Genomic DNA, 23,747 nt, shown 5'->3' with positions numbered 1-23,747 from the left:
TAAGGAGCTTGTGGTATATTTCAAACTGAGACAAACACCTGGCCAAGGTAATGACATTTACAGAACAAAGATAAATTGCAAATGATGGGTTAATAACACAATGGGTTTTCAATTTTCCTTTATGGAGTTCACATACTAATCAATTAAAGAGCAAATTGTGCCTCTTTCAAAAATGTGTTTGTTGATATTGATTGCCTCGTAGAGGGAGAACTTTTTAACAAGTTTTTTAGGGACAGAATCGATTTCCTTAGCCCACCTATACAGAATATGTGCAGTCTTTCTTTACAAGGGTGGTGTTACTGATCCCTCAAACAGTAGCCCATGAGTTTTGAAGCTTCTTCACATTGGTGATGGATCTGCAATAATATATCCTTATTTTCGCCCATTTTTTTGTATCCAGAAATACCATTTGTGAGATGGTTAGCTGTGGCTAGGGGCTACCTCTGTGACTGAGGAAGAGAATGAAGTTAGCTGGCCCTTGTGAGTTGGATTCACTATCTTGGCCTTGTCAGCACTTGCTCAAACCAACTGAGCTAACTAGCTCTGACTCCTCCCCCCATATATAACTATGTTACAGTGTTGTTTATCTATAGATGAAATAAGAAGGCGGCTGACCCAGCTAGAATATTTTCAAGAGTATTTTACAGTAATAAATTATGTGCATGGTATGACATTTTAAGCACCACAAGACCCTTTAAAAAGATCAAATTTTGATTGGCATAGTTTTAGTATTATGTCTACTTTATTTTATTTTTAAATTTGAAAATTGGTTCCTAAATCTGAATTTTCAATTAAAATTTTCCCTGACACTTATAAAACAATGGAAGTTTACGTGTGAGGGAGCCACGTAATACACACAAGAGAAGAATATGACATGGGATAATTCTGGTTACAGTGACTACATCATCAAGAGTGAGAAAATCGACTTTTGATCCAAGCCCCACTCTCTAATCCTTACCTTGCTCAGAATGCGGATGAGGTCACCCCGTTGGAAGGACAGTTCGTCTGGCTGGTCACCATGGCAATCCCATAGGCCCTGATAATAATTGGCATAGTCCACTGATCAAAGAGAGGAGAAATCAAAGTTAAAAGGACCCTGTCTTTTTCTATGGAGCCCACATTTTTGCTGCAAATGGAAACCAAGGTTCTGATATTACCCCTAGGAAACCTAAGATTCAGGGGTTTGGGATGAGATACAGCCAGACACTCAGCATGAGCAAAGGACTGTGGGAGAAGGAGATCATTAACTAACATTAAATCTTTACAGTTCACCCTTAGTCAGATGCTGTTCAGTAATATGATAAATATATTCGTTTATTAATAAAAGAAAATCAGGCAGGTAATTTTTCACTTGGTTTATAAGTAAGCAGCACAAAGAGATTTTCTGCCAGACTTTCCTCATCCAGGGCATCTAAACTATCCAGTGCTTCTTTTTATTATGCATTGAAGGAATGAGATAAGTCTCCTACTTCTGCTTGTTTATGAGAGAGGCTGAGTCAGCCAGCACAGATCTGCATTGCAGTCTCACAGGTTGGCCTCCTCTGTTACACAGGAACTTCATCCTGGGCACTTCCCACCCAGGTACTTACTATATGAGGTAATTACCAATAAATGTGGAAACGAATAGCCCAGTCTTTAAGTGGAACCAAGGGGGTGTCTCATCCATTACAACTAAATTCTGGGTGGGCTGGCCCTTTTCCAGCATCTCATTTGTAGATGCTGAACATGTCTGCCAAGATTTATCTGCAAGCCCCCAGGGGAACAGAAACCAAAGTGATCTGCATTAAAAATGAAAGCAACCAAAGACGACAAACCAAGGTTTAGAAGCAGCTGAAGAGATTTACTGGGCTTCTCAGCAAGACTAGATGGCAGTGATGCCACAGGACAGTCATCGATTCTTAACAATGAAGAATTTGTATTGATCTTCTTCTACCCGGAAAGGTTAAACACTAGAGTACAAAGTGGGAGAGGATCTGGGGATTTGAATGGCAGGAGAGCTAATGCCCACTGGACCAGGGATAATGTGGCAGTGTTCCCCGTTCCTTAGGACACTATGTATGAGAGTGATATGCAAAGCACCAAAAAAACCCACAACAACAACAACAAAAAACTTTAAGGGCTTCCCTGGTGGCGCAGCGGTTGAGAGTCCGCCTGCCGATGCAGGGGACATGGGTTCGTGCCCCAGTCTGGGAAGATCCCACATGCCGCGGAGCGGCTGGGCCCGTGAGCCATGGCCGCTGAGCCTGCGTGTCCGGAGCCTGTGCTCCGCAACAGGAGAGGCCACAGCAGTGAGAGGCCCGTGTACCAAAACAAACAAACAAACAAACAAAAAACAAAACAAAACAAAGCACCTACAAAAGATGACATTCCTATTGATGGGAGTTAGGAGTCCTGGGTTCTAATTAAAATTCAAATGATCTGGGGGGACCTTATTCTACAGTTTCCACCTTTCCCTTCATTTGTCTTGACCCTCCCATGAGGAGTGATGGTGCTAGTTGCTGAGGATGGGAATAGATACAGGGCAAGTGGGCAGTGGGGGGACAGAGGCCCTGGCTATATTTGGTTTTCTTCTCCTTGTTCCTAACTTATGAGCAATTCAAAGAATAAAGGCACAGAGGAACAAAATCCCTATATGTCTCTGGAAAAGAACTTTAGTAGGAATCTTAAAGTGCACAAAAACAGAGGGGGACAGAGCTGTTTACTTAAGATTCAGATATTGCAAACAAAACTAAAAATGTTAACCATATAGAAACTCAGGCACGTTTTCTTTACACAGAAAATGTTTGTATATGCAGTAGACAACAGAGGGTAGCAAACAAGACAACTACACTGGAAACATTCTGGCACAGAGTTAAGAATATGTTTGGAAAAAAACATTCATTAGGAAAAAATGCTAACTATTGAAAAGACAAGGCATGTTTTTTTTTGGGGGGATAGCAGTACATGAAATAATAGACAAATATCAGTTCCTGAAAAATGAAAGTAGTTTTCCCAGAGGATATAATGCTTTTTCAGTTGTAATGGAGTTGATTATTCACCCCAAGATTTTGCCTAAGTTTAGGAATGAAAAGTATATTGACATCAATATTCTTCATGGATTTATATGTGATAAAGAAAATAATTTTATAAAAATAGATTTTTTAAAAACATAACTTGATGTTTCCAAATTGTAAGACTGACAAAGTCCTCTTGGCTTTTTCTGGCCTAGCAGATGGTCACTGTGGTGTACTGCTCCCCACGTGCCTGGGTGTGGGACAGCTCCTGAGATTATGAGTACCTTTTGGGTATATATGTAAAAAGTGATTTGATATTGGGTATCTAAGACACCTGGGGAGAAGACCTGGAAAAAGAGCTATTCTAAAAGCACAACAGATCATAGGGAATGCAAGAAGCTAGCAGAAAAACAAAAACCTTCCAAGAAAAACTAAAGATAGAAGATGCCTTCAATTTTTCATACGCTAAAGGCCCAAAGAAGATAGAGCTCAGGAATCCAGGAGATAGTTTAGCCTAGCCCAAGAACTGGAATCGTCAGAATCATAACAAGGCTGCTTTGGAAAATAAGCAGAATGAAGGGCTAAAAATGGGGAAAAGGTTGGACTTGCTATCTAAACAGAGGTATTCTGGTATTAAAGAAATCAGGGAGAGGAACGTCTTAACTGGACAAGATTGGATTCTGTATTGCAGACTCCCAGTTTAACACATGTGATTGGCTTTAGGTATATGTGTGCACACAACTTCACTACATTCATTCTTTAGCCTTCAACAGACATGTACACAGAACCTACTGTGCCAGGGACTATGCTAGATGCTGGGAATTCTGCATCAGCCACGCACACAGTCCCTGCCCTTAGGGCTGCCATCCAGCAGTGGAGGCACCATGAAACAGCCACACAACTATTTATTTATTTATGATTGCGATATGTCTGCAAAGGAGAAGTTGAGGGTTCTGTGTATAACAGGGAATCTAACCTAGTCTGAGGGGTCAGAGAAGGTTTCCCTGAAGCTTTGGTTGTAAAACAAAAGCCTGATCAAACCCTGAAGAGGTGAAGAGGTAAGGCCAAGGAGGGCTTTATTACTGAAGCTTGGCCCCAGGAAGAGCTTGAAGGCTGGGAGGTCTGCTGGGCCAGTCCAGCTTCTCCCTAAACTTGCCCAGCATGTCCTTTGAACAGAGGAAGCATGAGGAGACTTTGATGTCTTTAGATCAGTAAGGAATTGGGAGCCTGAGAGGAAGGATTGCCTCTGTGGGCTGGATTGAGGTTCCTTTAGGTTTACACTCTTCTGGCAGCAGTCTGAGATCAGAAATAGTGCAGCATTCTGACCATTTAATTAATTCAAAACATCCTCATTCTCATTTTGAGGACATTATTCCATCTAATTATTTTTTTCCAGTCTGTCTATTTGGAATGGAAAACAAAAGAATAAAGCTTAATGCCAGCATTTCTCAACGTCTCTCCAAAAAACGTAACTCTGCACTAAATAAAGCCTGGTAATTCAAAAGAAAAGCACTAATATATTCAGCATAAAACAGACAGAGGACCTAGAGCAATAATTACACCACTAATAACTAAAACAGTTATAACAATTAACAACAATTACAATGATAGAGAAGCTAATGAGTATGGTCACAGCATTTAAATTGCCAGCAGAGCTGAGGAGGACTTTTTCTAGAGAAAGAAAAAGGGGAGAAACATCTTATTTTCTTTATCCCATGTAAGAGAAGCTATGCTCTCAGCAGGTAAAATGTCATAGGAAGACTAGCAGCAGACCAAGTTAAAAATTATATTGTTTTTCTCTCTTTTCTAGGTATTTATTGCAAAGCATCTGTCATTCCACACCAAGTCTTTATAACCAGTGACAGTCATTTCTCCTGTAACTGAGGCCAAGCTGGTGCTATTGACAGAGTCAATATTTGAAAATGAGCCTCCATGACAGGGAGAGTTCTAAGGTGAAAGGAGCAGACACCATTCTGCCTTTCCCCCTCCTTAGGGACAACAGAGCCTGACTATGTTCTTTCCAGAGTTCATATGTCACCTTGGGCTTCTGTTTGGGGGATATTGGGTAGCTCCAGAATTCAAGCTGTGACCAAGGAAAAGAGGCAAAAGGCAAGTCAGCAGGTTGTTTACATTTTCTTGATAAGCAAAAGGACTGTGCCAATGTGGCCCTGGGTATAACTACTTAACAGATTATAGAAAAGAGAGACAAAAGGAGAAGACAGATAAAGCCAGTTCTTGCTAGAGCATGAGAAATGGACAAAGAAGGCCAAAGCAATGGCCCATTGGAAGGGACTTGAAATGTTCTCTAGGCCAGGCCAGAAAGGCCACCATGTTCAGTCCATTAAAGCAGACTCAGCCTGATACCTTATTAACCATTTCAGAAAGAAAGGCATAAAAAATGTTGCCAAGCTCCACTGACTATGACACCAGAACAGGAAGAGCAACTGAACAATACTATTTGCTTGTTTTCACAGCCCTTTAAGTCTTTAAGTTTTGAAATTACTATGGTCCTTAATGTTATAAGTATGATCTTGAAGTGGGGAACACTCACAGATCCTCATTTTCATCTCCTGTGTTCCTTTTGTTGGGCCAAAGTTATAGCTGGGTGACGATCCACTCACATTTGTCTTGGGAAATAGGTTTCAAAAAGTAAGAGCTGCAAATACCTCTGTGGCTTCCCTCTGTTTCTTTTGTGTAATAGTTCACTCCATTGGCTGCCACTAAAGTGGAAAAAGTGCCTCAGAAATGGAATGCTCATCAGCAACCATTTTTCTGCCCTGGAGAAATGAGTGAACATGGGCTCCCCCTTGGCTGAGTTTGCCTACAACTTCAGAGCGAAAGCAACCTGTTTCAAGATCCCCCTTGGTCAGAGGTTTGACCTATCTAAGGATGATTTGTGCCTCCAGCTCTGCTTTTTGTTTTTCATGGCATACCCAAGCAAACGGCCAGTCGTTTTCATACAGACAGCAGAGAATGAGTTTTATTTTTGGTTACCTGGACATGCCTTCTCATGATAGGGAAGGGAGATAAGCTGTCATCACCAAAGACACTTAGTGTTAGACTGTTAGGCTGATGGGTTGGAATTTAGTGAAAATCTGAGGTGTTGAAGAGTCACTCATTAGAATAACCCTGTTACTAACAGTCAAGCTGTAAACCGAGCTCTTTATAGATTGAATAATCAATACTACAAGGCCGTGATAGATTTTCTAGGTAACAGAACAAAATAAAAGAAATTACATCTTACAGGGTCATTAACACCCAATCAGGATAAACTGAATTCCTTTTTCCCCTCTTCTGATAAGCTCTTAGTTGGGCTTTAAAAATGTAAGCAGTTCCATCAGGGAAAAGCACAGCATTCCAGGAAAAGGATCCCTGGAATAGTGAAGAAAAGTATATGGATTTTAAAGGTGACCCTGCTAGCCATGGTATCTTTTAGGAGAAAACATTTTTCCCTCTCAAAGGGCATGTGACACCTGACTTGCCCAAGTGAACCAAACCTGTGTAGCTTGCCTATTACAGAAGAATTTACATTGTCCTGGAGCTCCCTGCCTTTTATATGCCTACCCATCCCTCGAACCTCTGTATTTTATTGTTTTAAAGCTAAGTGATGACATTTGGATGTTACATATTTGTTGCAGTTTCTATAGCTCCTTTGTAGAAAAGGCACAATATAAATTCAATAAATAAATAAGTAAACACAGATAATATAAATTCCTGCCTCAGATTCTGCAGAGAGAGGGAAAAGTCCTCCTCTGATTTTTTAATCACTAAGTCACCTATCATTATAACTGGTGGGAGGTATAAACCATAGAAACATATTTAGAGCTCACTACACTTTAACAACACCTATTTTGGAGGCAGGAAGCATGAGGAACAAAGGGTTTTGTGTTTTTTTAAAAATGTACTTGAATGATAGCTGCTGGAACAGTTAAGAAATAAATCTCTCCTCACTCTTCAGATTGAACCTTAGAAAGAGGGGTGGAAGGAAGAAAAGAGATGAGGGAGACGTCTGAAACTGAATTTTAGGCTTTTGCCAGAAGACTGCTACTTCCCAAGGGAGTTTAAAGTTGGCCATAGGAAGTTTCTAGTTACTCCACCCAAGCTGTCCACATAAAGTGCTTCTTTCCTGCACTAGCAAGGGAAGTTGGTTGAGAAGAGACATATGTGGGACGTGGCTCGGTCAGTAAACAGATTTTTTGTTGGAATTCTGTACGGCAAGTAGAATGGTAAAAACTAAGATTCAGAATGGACTTAATCACATGTGTTAACTGTCACGAGGTCCTTACTTGAAACTACACTAACATTCCTGTTATATTTGCCTCAGTTCTCTCTCTGGCTTTGGCACATGAATTCTGATGCTGCCTCTTTGCTGTCTTTTCTCTCCTCGTGAGAAGCTGGGTGTTTATGAAGTTGGGTCCTTCACTAAACCTGTTACATATTCTCTTCCCATGGAGAATGAACCAAGGAAAGGGGCTTTGCTGAATGGATTAGGAAGAGAAGAAAAGGCACGAGGAAAGGAAGAGAGAGGAGAATGGGAAAAGGGGAGGCTGGAGAAACAGAGGGGGAGCAGGATGGGAAGAGGGAAAGAACCCCTAGGCTTAAAACTTCCATAGAATTTCTAAGAAAAAGTCAGCCAGTATCTAAATCAGGCACTTTCAGGCTCTGCTGATGGAATGAATGTCCTTGAGGTGGCCTTTGCAACACATAGTCCTTTACAGAAGATGACAGACTAGGTCCTTGGTCCACTTAAGGAGGCTTTAGTGGGGCATCTGACCTTAGAAAGGATGGGCTCACTAACAGACTGAAACATGGTTAACAGTCTGGGATGAATAAGAAGAAATTTTGTATTCAACAAAGCTGTTACATATTCATTTCCAAATGTGCCTGGAATCAAACCAGGCCATCAGAAGTCAACATAACCAAGCAATTCTATCCTTCACCCCATGTTCACTTTTCAGATCTGACACATTTCCATTCCCCTCTGAACTTGTAATCTCCAGGCCTCTCAGATAGGAGACTTTTCTATTCTTTCCATTCTCAATCCTCTGATCTCTTAGAGATGAGACAATCCTATTTTCACTGTACTGATTTAAGAAATACTGATAGAAAAAAATAAATATCTGGTTTGGCTTCCCACCCTCTCTAGGATAAATCTTAGCAGTTCTGGGAACATTAATTAAAGTGAATGGGTGGCTGCTTTTAAAGTTAAGATAGTTCCTTGTCCAGTCATCTTATTCAGGACTGTTGAGGTCAACACACCAGTTACCCTCTTAATTAGCGAGTCTGGTAATGTTTGTAGTCAGAGAAAGGTGAGAAAGGTGCTTTCTCCAGTGGGAAGCCCGAATGTCCTATCCAGCACCTGTACATTTTTGAAGCTCTCATACCTCCTTTTTGTTGAGTGCCACTCTCATCCTCTTCTAGATCATGCTCTTCATCTGTGGGGATAAACATGATCAGCATTAGCAATTAGTGGTCAGCAGTCTGTTATTTGTACTGATGGGTCTTCTTTCTCTGAGCTCATCACACTCTCTTCTTTAAGGCAATAATTACCATTAAAAAAATCATCTCTCACCTTCAACTGGCCTTCTCTTATTTCCATCTCTGTTCATTCATTCACAAATATTTTTAAGTGCTTACTGTATGCAAGACACTGCACTAGGAACTGGAGATGCAGTGATGGAAAAGACTGGCCGGGCACCCGCCCTATGGAGCTTCCGATCCACTGGATTATTTAGGTGCCTGTTACTAGGATCTTAATCCTTTTCCTCAAACCCTATTTCTCCTCCCATTCTAGCATTGGGGCTTGTAGTTATCTTTTCACTCTTGTTATTCAGCCTGCTTCACTCATGAGAGTGGAAGCTCCTGAGGGCAGTTGGAATGAATGGCAGGTACACAATGAATTCTAAGTCAATGCTATTTTCTAACTCCATCCAAGTGTTTATATGGTCAAAGTCACAACATGATTGGCCTAAGTTTCTTACCCTCATTAACCTGTTTCATCCCAGACTTTGTACTAGCTGATAACATGGGAATTGGGTCCTTATCAAGAAAGCATGAGTACCAGAATCATATTAAGCTATTTTATATGTGGGGTAAAATGCACAGAAATACACTTGCTGTTCTCCTTTTCATCATTACACCCTCCACACACACACACACACACACACACACACACACACACGCGGAATGAATGGGGCATAAAAAGGAACATTTTGAGGGATGAATACTCAGTTTCTTCCGGCCACATGTACTTTCCTTTCTCTCTGTGGAACTTAGGGCACTTACCTGTCTTGCTTCCGCATAGTTATGCCATTAAATGGAACTTTTGAGGCAATGGCATAGGACAGCCCTCCCGCCCCCACCCCCACCCCATTAAATATAAGGTTTATAGGGCAACATGAGTTCTGGTATGTCAGACTAGGGGACGTAAACTCTAAGCTCATAACTAAGAAGAAACGGCATAAAAATATGTTAAAACACTACAGAGCATTAAAGAGTTGCAACTGATTTCACATACAAAACGATATAGCTCCCCTGAAAAAATTAAAATTAATATTGTTGTTGGGATTTATACTTTGGGAAATAAGTCACATTACCAAGATTTAAAAATATGTGGGACTTCCCTAGTGGTGCAGTGGTTAAGAATCCACCTGCCAATGCAGGGGACATGGGTTCAAACCCTGGTCCGGGAAGATCCCACATGCTGCTGGAGCAACTAAGCCCATGCGCCACAACTACTGAGCCTGTGCTCTAGAGCCCGTGAGCCACAACTACTGAGCCTTCATGCCCTAGAGCCCGTGCTCCACAACGAAGAGAAGCCACCGCAATGAGAAGCCTGCGCACCGCAGGGAAGAGTAGCCCCTGCTCGCACAACTAGAGAAAGCCCGCACGCAAAACAAAGACCCAACGCAGCCAAAAAAAAAAAAAAGAAAAGTGATATATGATATCTATCTCTCTCTATATATAGATATAGGTAAATATATATCTGCCCTATAAGATTGTGTGGGAAAAGGACTCAACTCTACTTATCTCCACGGATGACCTTGCAGCAGACAATCTCCTACTTACCACCTGTAGTGTTCCTCCAACTCTCCATGAGGAATAAAGATGTGAGATAATGGAGGAGTGAAATCAAATATGGGCAATAGATCACGCTGAAATAAATCATGTTAAACATCATTCTTTGCACATTGTCTTCTTATTACTTGCCCACTTTCTTCCTTTCTCTGCTATGATGCTCTTCCTTTTTGACGTGGGACCAATTTCACAGGATTGAAAACATTCAAAGAAGAGCTGGTACGTCCTTAGTTTTAGAGATACCCAATAATTTGGACAGAGGACAGCTCTTTTGCTGATATCAAACAGCTTAATCAACAAAGACCAGTAATTTGCTGTGCTTAGGCACTTTTGCAGAGAGGGTTTATTCTGCCTTTGCTGTCTGTGCGCAGATGTCTCTTCCTCCCAATTCTAATCAATGTAAATTGGGTCAGATCTCCACTGTGAATTACAAATTGGATCCGAAGTTGGAGGGTCACCGTGCCTGCTACTCCACCTCCTTCCCACCACCATTAGATGGGAAGCTACACCAAAGATCTTTTCTAAATAAATCAGACTTTATTGTAAAACTCGGCCACTGACGAGACATAACCTCATTAGCATTGATTTTAAAATACATTATTGAAAGTGGCTTGCCTGCTTTTGCATTTGTAAAATAGGAGAATGTAAATGTATTTGCAATGATAAAAATGAAAACTAAAACTTGATTCCTTTATCCTTTCAGGCAACAGCACTTAATCCAGTCATGATACAAAAATGGAAAAAATAAAACTCTGCTTTATTTATGCAGTTCAATTCCAGAACAGATACTCTGATTTCCATTGTGCCTGTGGAGTCACCTAGAAAGAAAGCAGACTGTTGGCCGTAGATCTTATATATCGTTTGCCACCATTACTAAGTGTTATGGTGATGGATGTGAACCGGGAAGCTCCAGTCCCTACATCTGTTCTATCTAACGTTGTCCTTCTCGGGGGGCTGAAAGTGGGCTCCAGTCAAGAAGCCTAGCTGCTGAAGTGAGAGGCTGGGTGCTGTGCCTCTGCGGCCTTTGAAAGAGCGAGTATGGGGACCATCATCTGGTGAGGAGAGTGCCCTCTACAACTGCATGTGAAAGGCACACCTCTCAGCACCTTCCCAGCTTCAGAGGGCACCATACACACAGAGGCATACAATTTACCTTGGATCCTTCAGTGAAATCAAACTGGTATTTTTCAAACTCCAAAGTCAAGAAAACTGATATATGGCAACAGAAAAAAAGTCTCTTTGCTCACAAAAGGGGGTTAAACAGCCAAATTTCTCTCTCTTTTTTTCATCTGTAAGGTGAGGCTTTATTTTTTTTTAATTAACGGATTAACCAATTATTTATTTATTTATTTTTGGCTGTGTTGGGTCAGCATTGCTGCATGCGGGCTTTCTCTAGTTGCAGCGAGCGGGGGCTACTCTTCGTTGCAATGCACGGGCTTCTCATTGCGGTGGCTTCTCTCATTGTGGAGCAGGGGCTCTAGGCGCGCGGGCTTCAGTAGTTGCGGCACATGGGCTCAGTAGTTGTGGCCTGTGCTCTAGAGCACAGGCTCAGTAGTTGTGGTGCACGGGCTTAGTTGCTCCGCGGCATGTGGGATCTTCCCAGACCAGGGATCGAACCCGTGTCCCCTGCATTGGCAGGCGGATTCTCAACCACTGCGCCACCAGGGAAGTCCTGAGGCTTTAATTTTAAAAAGATTATTTTGAAAAAAAAATTTTTTTTAGGCTAAAGAGCTTGCTGAACTTCTCTATAAGAATATTATTAGGCATTGTAGCATGACATCTACTAAAATACATCTTCATTTAAGAAGGAAGTAAAATTTATGTGCTAGCTCAACTTTACACAGTAATAGATTATAATGGTCCTTGCTCCTAACAGGGCATATGAGACCCCAACCTTACATAGGCTTTAAACAAATTAACCTCTAAAGATTACTGACCACTTATTACATAAAATGCTCTACGTGATTCCCAAATATCTCATCTCAATTGGGAAAACAGTTGAGGAAGATTCTGTTAACTGTGCGAACATGTAAGAGAACCATGGGGTATCACAAATTAGCATCACTATCCAGAGAGTTGATTTCAATCAACACTCTTGGCACAATGTCAGGGACATTAATGAGAGGCTGAGAAGAATAGGACACTGACTCCACCTCGGGGGCCCAGACAGGAGCCAGCTTCCCATGACACCTGGCTCCTTTCTGAAGTGCTGCCCTTACATCAGCTGAACCGGGAATAAAATTCAAAAAATGACTAGATAAGAAAGAGGGAAGTCACTTCTCCCAAATAAAGCAAAGTGACAGAAGCTTAGAAAACGCCCAATGTGTCAGTGTGCAACCAGATGTCAAGGTGCTCTGGTGACAGATGCAGCAGAAATACATGTGCAAAGGGAACATGCAAAAAAAATGGAAATAGAAAGCACTCCACAGCACACATAGATATAAATCCATGGATGCTACACACCTCTTCAGACAACGTGGCAAATGTGAGCACGATGCTAATAACCCATTTAATTCTCTGTTGCATAGCTGGTAATCTCAACTGTTACCTCAAAATATTTGCATCCTATCTCCGTAGTATGGTCTTGATATACTAGATATTAAACTCAATTTGTGGTAACTGCAACACTTGGAATGCACTGAATTTAATTTCACAAATAATAATTGAGCACCTACTAATTGGAGGAGAAAGACCTGAATACAAATCCCTGTGGTAAAGGCTGAAACAGTTCAATTCCAGCTGAGTCTCTGGGAGGCTGTCACTGAGGAGACACAGTTGAGCAGAATGTGTTGGGTTTCATAGACTGAGGGTGCGGATTCCAGGTAGAAGAAAATGCATGATTCCAGTTTTGATGCTGACCAAAAACACAGTGTGCCTAGGGCCTCGGGTGCATGGGAGTGAGAGGAAGAAAAGGCCAAGAAGCTCAGAAGGGGCCTGATGATGGCGTTGACTCTTCTTTGATGTTCCCCTCATGGAGTGTTGCTTTCCTATGAAGTTGGAAATTGTTTTTTCATAAACTTTGTATTTTTGGTGTCTGCTTTTTTTCTTTCCTTAGACCTCTTACTATCACCATTCCCCCTTCCTGTGGGGCTGGACAGCTGCATGGGGGAAAAATAATTCCAAAGAATGCTTGTTTCCAACCGACTCAAATTAAAAAAAAAAACCAGTTATATGCTTTATTATAAAGCAATCTGGTTTCTGGGTCTATAATAACCCTCCAGGGCAGTGTGGGCAGCATCAGAATGTGCATAGAAATACCCAGGGAGGACTCTTTGTCTCTTTTTCTGTTTGCTCTCCTGAAATCTCTCTAGAGAACACAGCGAGATTCTGTTGCCACCGCAGCTGCTGCGAGGCCCCAGTTACAGCTCTTCAGTGGTCTCAGGTGCCTTGCTGGATTCCAGGCTTGAGGCCCCAGACAAAGAGAAACCTGATAAAAGCTGTACTTTTATGGAATTCTGAATCATGAAACTGGGCCTGTGCTAGGCTGTAAAATGATTTTAGGGAGGGGTGAGAGAGGGTTCAGAGAAGCCTCCCATTTTCCACATATTGCTTTAGTATTTCTTTGTTGGTAGTTCCCTACAGTTGAATCTACTGCAAAAGAGATCTTAAACATCAAGGGTCCCCGTATTCTTAACATGGATGTTCAGAAATTCGAGTGGATACCAACCCTGAAACCATATTATCCGGGACTAACACTGTGGTCTTGGCTGAAAACCTCGAGTGCTCTGGTTTTCCCTCACGGGAAGCAGCATGCTAGCCACGTAGCAAATGCAAATTTCCCATGATTAATGTGAGGTTGTACATTTAATTTGATGATCCATACATTATTTTGATTAGGAAAAAACATTTTTGTATTGACTTGGTATGTGTTACAGGCATTTTTCTTTCGGCTAGGAAGCCCATTGAAATTATATTCTGGAAGGGAGGAGATCTCACTTAACACTGCCTTCCACATAGAGACAATGAGGCTTGCATAGGCCCCATGCCAAAGAGGAAGGAGAAGCAAAATCATTTACAAAGCACATTTACCTGTTATCATGAGACACATGTTAGAGGCCCAAGTCAGTTGACTGTTGATGGGTATGCAATGTTAGCACAATCCAACCTTCCTGTCGACTGTTCCTCCACCCAGCACCTGTCCTTGCATAAAAATGGGGCCTGAGCAGAAGGCGTGATCCACTTTCCATCTGCTCAGGATTTTCAGTTTCACCTGCTTCGCACATATTGCTGAAAACGTCCAACCGGACTGTCTCAGGTCTGGTTGGTGAAGGTGGGGAATGAGCCGATTCCCAATTCTTCAAGGAGGTAACACTTCCTATTTAAATACCACCAAATGGAGCATAGCCAGCATTTATTGAATGCTCCTGTATGCCAGGGCTCTAAGTGCTTTACATACATCAGGTTCCAGGCTTCTCAGCCATCCCTGTATGATAGCTACTATTGTTATCCCCATTTTACAGGTGGGAAAATCACACCTGAGAGACGGGGCAGGTAACTTGCTCGAGGTCTCACAGCTAGCAGGTGGCAGAGCAGGTCCAGCCTGACCTAGAGCCAGCAGTTTTACCTGCAACATCATGCTGTGTCTCACACGCCACTGCTCGGTGGGTGGTCTTGTGAGACGGTGGCAGAGGGGAGACAGTGTCAGGCTCCCTCACGTTCCCTCTCAATTTCTCCAGGATGGGTAGTGTGGCACATGCAAAACTAACAGCAATGTCAGCAGCAACAAGCTGAGTGTCAGGGACAGGAAGCTAGCTGATGGAGACTTGTGTCTGAAATATTCATATTATAATTAAATGCCAATTTATCCCAACTTCAATGCTGTCTCTAAAAACTGTGATGGATAGAAGATTTTGGGAAAGAACCTGTTGGCTGGGTACAGCCTTGTCCTTTGGAAACTTAATAAGCAAGTTGGCTGCCGTTGCCCTAACCTGCGGAAAGAGACCCTGGTTTTCCTATGATGTGGCCTTCCTCACCTCTGAGGGACAATTGTTGTGAGCATAGGGTAAGTGGCTTTCCTAGAGAAAGCCGACCAGTCTCCATGCCCTTGGAGTCCACGCCAATATCCAGACTGGTGTGAACTTCGGCACCGTGGGCAATGCTGCAATGGTCAAGGGTAGGATTTTATGAGGTGCGGGAAGGATGGTTGTTAAGAAGCCAATCATACATTCATTGACCCGCCCCCTGGGGTAAGGTGATGGTGTCAATCCCATCATATTTTCTGAGGCCTCTTTCCCTTTACTCTCCTTCGCTCTGTGTGTCTGAGCATCAGCTCCCTCTTGCCTGCTCCTTTGAGGAGTAAACATGGTGCATGAAACAGCCCTTATTTGCTCCCCAGAGGTCTGGGTGGTTCTGTAAGGTCTTCCCAGAGCACTCTTCCACAGCTGTGACCCCAAGTGGAGTGTCACCTGGATATCTCTCCCAGCCTGGACAGTAGTGAGTGGAATGTGAGCTCACCAGGAATCTCTGGCCGAGTTGGGGAGTACATCTCCTTTTAGAGAGTGTTGTGAATTAGATCCATTTCTGCACCCTGCTGTTGCAATGGAGCAGACTGTGAAAGGGAAGATTCTCAGAGGAGCTGTGTTTTAATGTAGCAATTTGATTCAATTTTCCAGTCTATAAAATTACCCATCACTGCTCGTTGCTTTCTAACAGACACCTTCACTCTTAATTTAACAATCCTATCGAATTCTGCCAGGGAAATTGGAAAAATTTATCACCTGTGAAATTTTATTTTCCTTTGGTTGTATCTGTTTTTGTAAAACTTCATTAACGACGATGACTTGCTGAGGAAATTATCATTTTTTTTTTTTTTACTTCAGACACAAGAAATGGCTCGACCTCAACCAAGATATCATTTGCATAATAAAACACAACAGAAAGGCTGGGGAAGTTGGGACTAGCGGAGGCTGGAAGTGCTGGGAGAAGCAGGCTCTCCTTGTCGGCTGGGTGGGTGGGTGAAGTCCCAGGAAGCAATGACATGGTTTCTCCCCAAGGGAGAGATGAATGTGGCGTTGACAGGGTTGGACCCTCTTCTTAGGAAACCTTGAAATGCCAGTTGCTTACTGACAATGCTTTTTAGCAAACAGCCCTGTCTTCAGGGGCCTGAATGTTCCGTTCACCTTAGCTCCTACGTTCATCTGGGACTGAGGTTTAAATTGCTATAAATTTAGGCTTAACTTGAATTTCTCAGCAGAGCACTGAACTCCTGGCAAATTTCCACAGGAGTGATCTTCTGAATGGTCTTGAAGGTTCAGCGTTCCCATGGTCTAACTAGCTCACAGTTAAAAGGCTCAGGCTTCGTTTTTTGCACAGCCTGACCCCCCACTGTGCTCTGCACTGTTCAACAGCTGCTGTTACCCACACAGGAAGTGGCTGTGCGGGCGCAGTGATGACTACACAGTTTTTGAGATGCCGGTTATCATGCCTTTGTGAAAAAAGAAATATGTACAGTAGACCTGCGGTAATGGTGGGCAAAGGACACACGTTAGGCTTATTAGCAAGAGATGCAATTTGATTCGTGGTATATCTAAACTAGGCAGCGGTGAGCTGTGCTCTATCAGGGCTTTACTGTGTTACTGAAAAGGCTTGTCAGCGTTTATCTGTATTTCTTCAGTCTATATCCTTCACCATTTGAGGTGACTTTCCATTATCCTCACAATTACACAGAAAATAAGTTCAAACTAGAGAATTCTGAGGAAACTCGCAGTAAACCAATGAAAATCAACATGAGTATTCTTGACTCTTTAACCTGTTGACATTTGTAATAAATTACTTCACATGCAGAGATGAAAGACCCTCCCTGATCAATCCATCTTGCCCCCAGAGCAGGGGAGAGCTTCTGTGCTGGGAATCACAGAAGCTCCACGGAAGCTTCCCTACAGTGTCTCCTTCAGAGGTTTGGTTTCCTCTGGAGTTGTCAAAGTTATATTCTTCAACCAGGTCAAGAGTTTCTAAACTAGAGGAAGATAATTAGAAGATGAAATTTCTCACCTGGTAAGATTTCATAAATATCTTCTTCTTTCTCCTCCATGGGCTCTTTGAGCCCCACACTCCCATGCAAGATAATGGGTCTGCTTTGGGAACCAGAATTTGAGGAGTCAAAACCATCGATATCATCATATGTCTCTTCCTCTTCCTCTTTCTCCCCTTCTTCCTCCTCTTCCTCCTCCTCTTCACATGGAATGGTTAAGGAGCTCAGGTCTGCCGGGGCAGAGATGAGAGTTAATCAAGATAGGGAGAAAAAGAAAAGAATAAGGCAGGGAAGGAAAGAGGGAGAAGGAGGAGGAGGGATGAGAATAAAACATGTCAAAAGAAAATGAAACACTAGGTTAAGTGCTGTTATTTCTAGTGCGGGACTTGGTGGCAGGAAATCTACAGAAAAGGCCAGACTAGCACTGCGTCAGGTTTTAACCATCAACATAAATCCTTCCTTGCGATAAAACTTGATCAGGATGAAGCAGCCCTGAAAAGTATGGGTGTGTGAATGAGCACACGAGGTGAAGGGAAGAAATTAGGCCAGAAGAGGAAATGCCAGCGTGCCTCGTGCTGCTTGTCGAGTGGAAAACTGGAAGGATGAGTGATGCCCTGGGTTCTCTGGATGCACACAGAGCCTGGGAACTATGGTGGCTGCTGTAGGATACCTGAGCTATCACACGCTCTTCTCCCCCATGATCTCACTGCAGAATTTCAGAGAAGTTTGCTTGTAAAGAGAAGAGTGGGAAAAAGTGGAAGAGGAAGAGAAAGTGGGATGGGGAAAAATATAACAGTAATACAAGACCAAATGGAATGGCTGAGCGATGTGGTTGCCATGCCCTTTTGCAACTGTACAGTCTGGTTGACCTTAAAGTGGGTCACCGCATAGAGGATGTTGAGCCATTACAGCACTGGAGGGCACAGGGCGGGAGAGGGAGATTGGTTTTTTATTTTAATGGAGAACTGGGAAGGTTCATTCTCTGACGTGTAGTACAGAGTGCTCTCTGAAATCCTGCTGAGGGACCTCTGCAGGATGGGCGAGAGCAGGCAGGGTGCTCTGGGGAAGGAAAGGATAGAGAGACATCCGATGTTCATTTCAAAACATAATAAAACTGTTCGGCTTGATTAGGCTTTTAATAAAGAGTTTGCAACTATTTTCATCTGAATTCTGGTGCCACCTCATATGAGGAAGGGATCAAAGACACATTTGTGGCTTAAACCATATGTTATTATTTTGTTTGTTTTAAAATAAAATGGAATGAATAATTTCTTCAATGTGGGATTCTGAAACTACCACAGGGTACAGCTCAATAAAGCTGCTTGGAGTTTTATTGAAGTTTACACACTTAGGGGTATATTACACGCATAAATCCAATGCACCTAGATGAGAGTGTACCCTGTAGTCTCGCCATCAGTGTTCATGTTTGCCTAGTTCTAGTCTATTATACGTGATGCTCTTGGTAGATGCAATAGTTTGTTCTTGTGATAGCAAAGGCATAAACTGAGTAAAATAGGCAATTGTAATTAAAGCTCCAGTGCTTCCTTCTTTTTATCCACAATAAAATCTTATAGCAGAATAAAAAACGGAGATGAAAAGGCTTGGTGTTTTTAGGTTGACGTACTTCTCCCTAGGTCTTGGGGCCATGTATAAAGTTGGTGTTTCTGCCTTTCTGCAGAGGCAGGGTCCTGCCATGATACATGTATACCATCATGAGGGTTATCTGATGCCAGGTGACAGGCTCAAGGTTGGCTACTTCTACCTGCCAGGCCACTCCCAGACAAGGCTTCCTGGGCCACTGTCACTGCTGTGCCTATAGGCTGGCCAGCAGAGGGTACTCTAAGAGCAGTCATTTAACATCTTCAGGCAGGACTCTTCCCATCCAAAGTAAGGACCATTTGATTGTGGCTTGGGAAATAGCAATTTGTTTTTAATGTCCAGTGTCCTTGAAGGCCACCTAGATGAGTATAGATTTCTACCTGACTAAAACTAGAAGATTTTGGACCCTAAACCACATCTAGATGACTTTGGTATCATGAATTTCCTTTCCAGAATGTAAGGGGTTAGGAGACACTGAATTGAGCTAAGCTGATTTGCAGCATCTCTTTTCTGGTGATTACAAATATTACAGATTTGCCTGTAGTTAGGTGGATGAGCTAGAATGATATCAGAGGTCATTTTCAGGTTGGCGGTTTCTTTTCCTTCTGATTCACCCATGTTACTATTTGTTGTTACCATATGAGGGATATGATAGGGAGAATGGGCAGATAAAAATATATTGAAGCCTGTGGATTATATTTATGCAATATAACTTCAACTGCAAATGCACTCAAATACTACTTCTGTAATAATACTTACCCTTTAACAAGAAACTTATTTGATCCACCCAGTCTCTGGCCTCAGCTGGATTAGAAGCTGTAAACTAGAGAAAAATTAGTGAATTAATTTATCACTTTCACTAAAATTTCCGTGAATCCTTTAGGGAGGTTCAAGGGGAGGAAACTTGTGAGTGGACTTGCAGAGTCAAGTTGAAAGCTCAGGATTCTCTGCCTGCTTAATATTTAGCAAAAAGATCAAAATCCCACTCAAAGTGATTTTTTTCCTTCAGCAATTTTGCATACCCAACGTTGACAGCTGGATTTGAATCCAGATTCATGTTCATGTGCATTCATTCATTTGATTGCCCATTCATTCATCAGGCATTTATTGAGAACAGTTTACAGGAAAAAAAAAGGCAAACCCAAATTCCTGACTTCAGATCAATGCATCAGTTTTGGAGACAGCATACACCCTTGACATGGGAACACGACAAAGTAAGTGCATTTGATAACAGCTGGATGTTGAGAGAAGACAGGGAGCACTTATCGTTACCTATGGTAAGCCAGGGAGGCATGTTGAAGTAATACTGTTTTGGTTGGATTTTTAAAAAGAGTTGGTGGAAATTGGTGGAGGGAACTGGACGTTTCAGGTAGGGAGAACCAGCTGCCAAAGATTAGAAATGAGACCATGATGTATAGGGAAGGTAGGCAGATCAGCTTGACTGGAGAACAGTAACAGATGAAGCTGGAGGATCAGAGAAGAGTTGATGAAAGGGCTCTGAGTATTAGGAATTCAGACTTAAAATGTAGGCAATAGGAGGCCACTGTAAATTCTAGCAAAAGGAGTGGGAGATTCTCTCAATAGTTGTGAGTAGGAGAGACTGAAATAGGGAGAAATTAGAGACAGAAGACCAACTAGAAGGCTACTTAACTAGTCCTCTGGGTGAAGTGATAGGAACTTAACTATTGTGATTGCTGTAGGAGTAAATCAGAGGGGAAAGATCCAAAGGATATTATAGAGGAAGAATGCACAGACCATGGTAATGACTTGGAATCAATGGGCCAAAGAAAAGAGGAAGCAAACAAACTCTACATTCTGATTCCCAAAACAGGCCAGTCAAGCATCAAGCTTTAGTAATTTTTTTTATTTTGAATGAATCAACTTGAAATGACTGTTCCTGAAAAACATTTTTATTATCTGGCCATTAGCGTAAGATAAAGACATGTACTATATAAGAAACCTAGTTTCCTTGTAAACTGATATAGCCACTGTGGAGAACAATATGGAGATTCCTTAAAAAACTAAAAATAGAACTACCATGTGACCCAGCAATCCCACTACTGGGCATATACCCTAAGAAAACCATAATTCAAAAAGAGTCATGTACCACAATATTCACTTCAGCACCATTTACAATAGCCAGGACATGGAAGCAACCTAGATGTCCATCGACAGATGAATGGATAAAGAACATGTGGCACATATATACAATGGAATATTACTCAGCCATAAAAAGAAACGAAATTGAGTTATTTGTAGTGAGGTGGATGGACCTAGAGTCTGTCATACAGAGTGAAGTAAGTCAGAAAAAGAAAAACAAATACCGTATGCTAACACATATATATGGACTCTAAAAAAGAAAAAAAAAGGTTCTGAAGAACCTAGGGGCAGGACAGGAATAAAGACGCAGACGTAGGGAACGGACTTGAGGACACGGGGAGGGGGAAGAGTAAGCTGGGATGAAGTGAGAGAGTGGCATGGACATATATACCCTACCAAATGTAAAACAGATAGCTAGTGGGAAGAAGCTACATAGCGCAGGGAGAGCAGCTCGGTGCTTTGTGACCACCTAGAGGGAGGGTGGGAGGGAGACGCAAGAGGGAAGGGATATGGGGATATACGTATACATATAGCTGATTCACTTTGTTATACAGCAGAAACTAACATAACATTGTAAAGCAATTATACTCCAATAAAGATGTTAAAAAAAAAGAAACCTAGATTCCTGCTTAAAACTTATTAATAGATATTGTCATTCTTAATTTCTTAAAAACACATTGCTATAAAAAATGCCTAGGGAAATTGCTTTAGACTTATCATATAAATTTTTATCTGGATCTGGGTGAATCAAATAAGAACTTAATACTAAAAATAACTTAGATACATCTACAAAAGACTATAGAAAAGTTTAGTTTAACTTAAAAATTTTTCTGAAACTACATAATTAAGACCTAGGTCATCTTATCAAAATAAGGGTTATGTAGAAACATAAAAGAAACATAAAAGAATGAGTGCTGAGAAAAACTTGAAGAGTCAAAGAGTTACTCAATATTAACCTTAGCATGGCTTTTCTCTTTTTCTTGAGTTAGCTAAAGTTTTTCTAAATTGTTTTAGTAAAACTGTGATAAAAATAACCAACAAGGAGGAAACAATATGTGTATCTACATACACACATGTAAAAGTATATTTCTGGTGAAAATCACTATATTCCCATAGTCAGACATTTTTTGTTGCCTTAATTAATTTTATAATGCATTACCTATTATATTCCCTTTTATATTATATCAAAATATATAAAAATGAACACCGTGAAGAATGTCTTTCTCAACCCCACTCAGGTCCTCTAGTTCCTCAGTTGTCACTATTATTACTCAGTAATCATTGCTACCAGTATCTTAGAAATCCTTCCAGAGATATGCAATGCATCTACACACAGGAAGATGATACTGGATAGCAAGATGAATATGGGAAAATGAATTATTTTTCACTCTATAGTCAGATTTCTCTTTTTCTGGATTTCAAGGAAGGAAGTGAAGATGAGCAGTTGAAAATTAAAGAGAGTGGGAATTAAAGCCATGAAATTAGAGACTCTGAATAAAGAATTAGACTGTGTGCTGCAATAGACAAGATTCTCACCTACAGAGTGAGATGAGAAGGGGAGGGATGAGAGACGGAAGCCAAGCAAAGGCAGAGTATCTAGGATAAAAGTGGCAACAGGAGGGTGGGCACGACATAGCAAAGGTGAGGACGTGTCAAGAGAGAAGGTCTTGGTAAGAAACGAGAGGTAACAAATAAAAGATGGAACCCAGCACAGCAACCACCACTCATATGCAATATGGAACGAAACTGCAACACTAATGAGGATCTCCATCGCCTCAGCTCATCCTACCTCATAGCTGCGCCTATCCTGGGAGGTCAGCTCAAAGCAGGATTCTTTCTTGGCATCTTTTCGCAGGTAGGGGGCCATCCGTACACTGTAGCCCTTAATGAGAAAGGTCCCTTTGGGCTGCTTGCCTGCAAGACAGGAAAGCTCCCTGTATCTCCAGAGAGATGCAACTGCCAAGGGAGGGCATCTTCTCTGGATGTAAAATAAAAGCACAGAAACAGCTGTTACATTCCTGAGGAACCACAATAGTCAAGGAGAGGTTATTACGGAAGCTTAAGAAGAGGCTACCGCGACAGCAAGGCAGATATCACTGCCAAGCTAGGGAAATGCAACGTGAAAGGTTACTTAGCCAAAAGAGTACAACAGAGACAGAGAATTTATTAGAATGTTAAGAGATCTATAATAACAGAAAGAAGGAATTATTACAGCAGGGAGAGTGTGGCCGAAAACGTGAGGCTCTTGAAGGCTATTACAGAACTGAAGCATTATTATCAGGGTCAGCAGAGCACATTTGAGGGGAGGGACAGCAGCGCAAGGGGGCATTATAAGTTCCCAGGCTCTCCTCCTATGGCCTATGTAGCATTTGGGCTAGAGTGCTCTCCGCCTCCTGCTGGTCAGGTGGGAATTTATGCTAGAGGGACAATAATTAAAACTTAGTATTTCATCCCTCTTGCAAGAGGCCAAATTGGGAAGTAGCAGAGTACTGCTGAGTATCATTAGATGATGAGGAAGGAGATAAAAGGAAAAGGACCCTAAGTGAGTGAAAGGAGAGACTACTCTGCCTGTCACTCTCTTTTTTAAAAAATAAAATATTAGAAACAGAAAAAGAGGGGTTGGTTCCCAAAGATTCTGTGTCCTCATGGTGTGGTTCAGGCAGAACATGTAGAAGAATGGAACCCCCGTGTCTGGGTGATGCTTTCTGTCCTGTGTCATGTGGAATGAGTTGCTTTTTGATGATGATGATAAGAGGGATGGCAGTGGGAAGAAAATATTAAAAGAAAAGAAAAAGAATCTGTCCTCACCTGGTTGAGCTAAAAGAAATACACAAAACACTCTATACTTACTAAGAAAATGTCTTGGGCACAATAAGAAGTAACTGGCAAGAAGGGAGCCATGCAACAGTGCTTTTTGACACCAGAATCTTTTTTGTTAAAGTATCTCTCCTTGTTCTAACTGGCCACTAAAATGTTTTGTTGTTTCTTTGGTCACCAGATTTTATTTC

The 23,747-nt window shown here is 41.8% G+C and overlaps 1 protein-coding gene across 1 annotated transcript in view; it reads right to left on the bottom strand.

Moving 5' to 3' along the window:
• Window positions 1-23,747, bottom strand: part of SKAP1 (src kinase associated phosphoprotein 1) — a 280,928-nt gene that overhangs the window by 21,551 nt on the left and 235,630 nt on the right. Inside the window, exons 9-13 of the mRNA XM_024130167.2 lie at window positions 22,529-22,653; window positions 19,399-19,462; window positions 17,061-17,270; window positions 8,378-8,428; window positions 959-1,059 (exon numbers count right to left, since the gene is read on the bottom strand). Of these exons, the coding sequence (XP_023985935.1) occupies window positions 959-1,059; window positions 8,378-8,428; window positions 17,061-17,270; window positions 19,399-19,462; window positions 22,529-22,653 (551 nt within the window). The remainder of the gene's footprint in view (window positions 1-958; window positions 1,060-8,377; window positions 8,429-17,060; window positions 17,271-19,398; window positions 19,463-22,528; window positions 22,654-23,747) is intronic.

This window comes from Physeter macrocephalus, chromosome 14, assembly GCF_002837175.3.
Source record: "Physeter macrocephalus isolate SW-GA chromosome 14, ASM283717v5, whole genome shotgun sequence".
NCBI lineage: Eukaryota > Metazoa > Chordata > Mammalia > Artiodactyla > Physeteridae > Physeter > Physeter macrocephalus.
The sequence above is the reverse complement of the archived record's forward strand: the minus strand, read 5'-3'. Positions and strand labels throughout refer to the sequence as shown.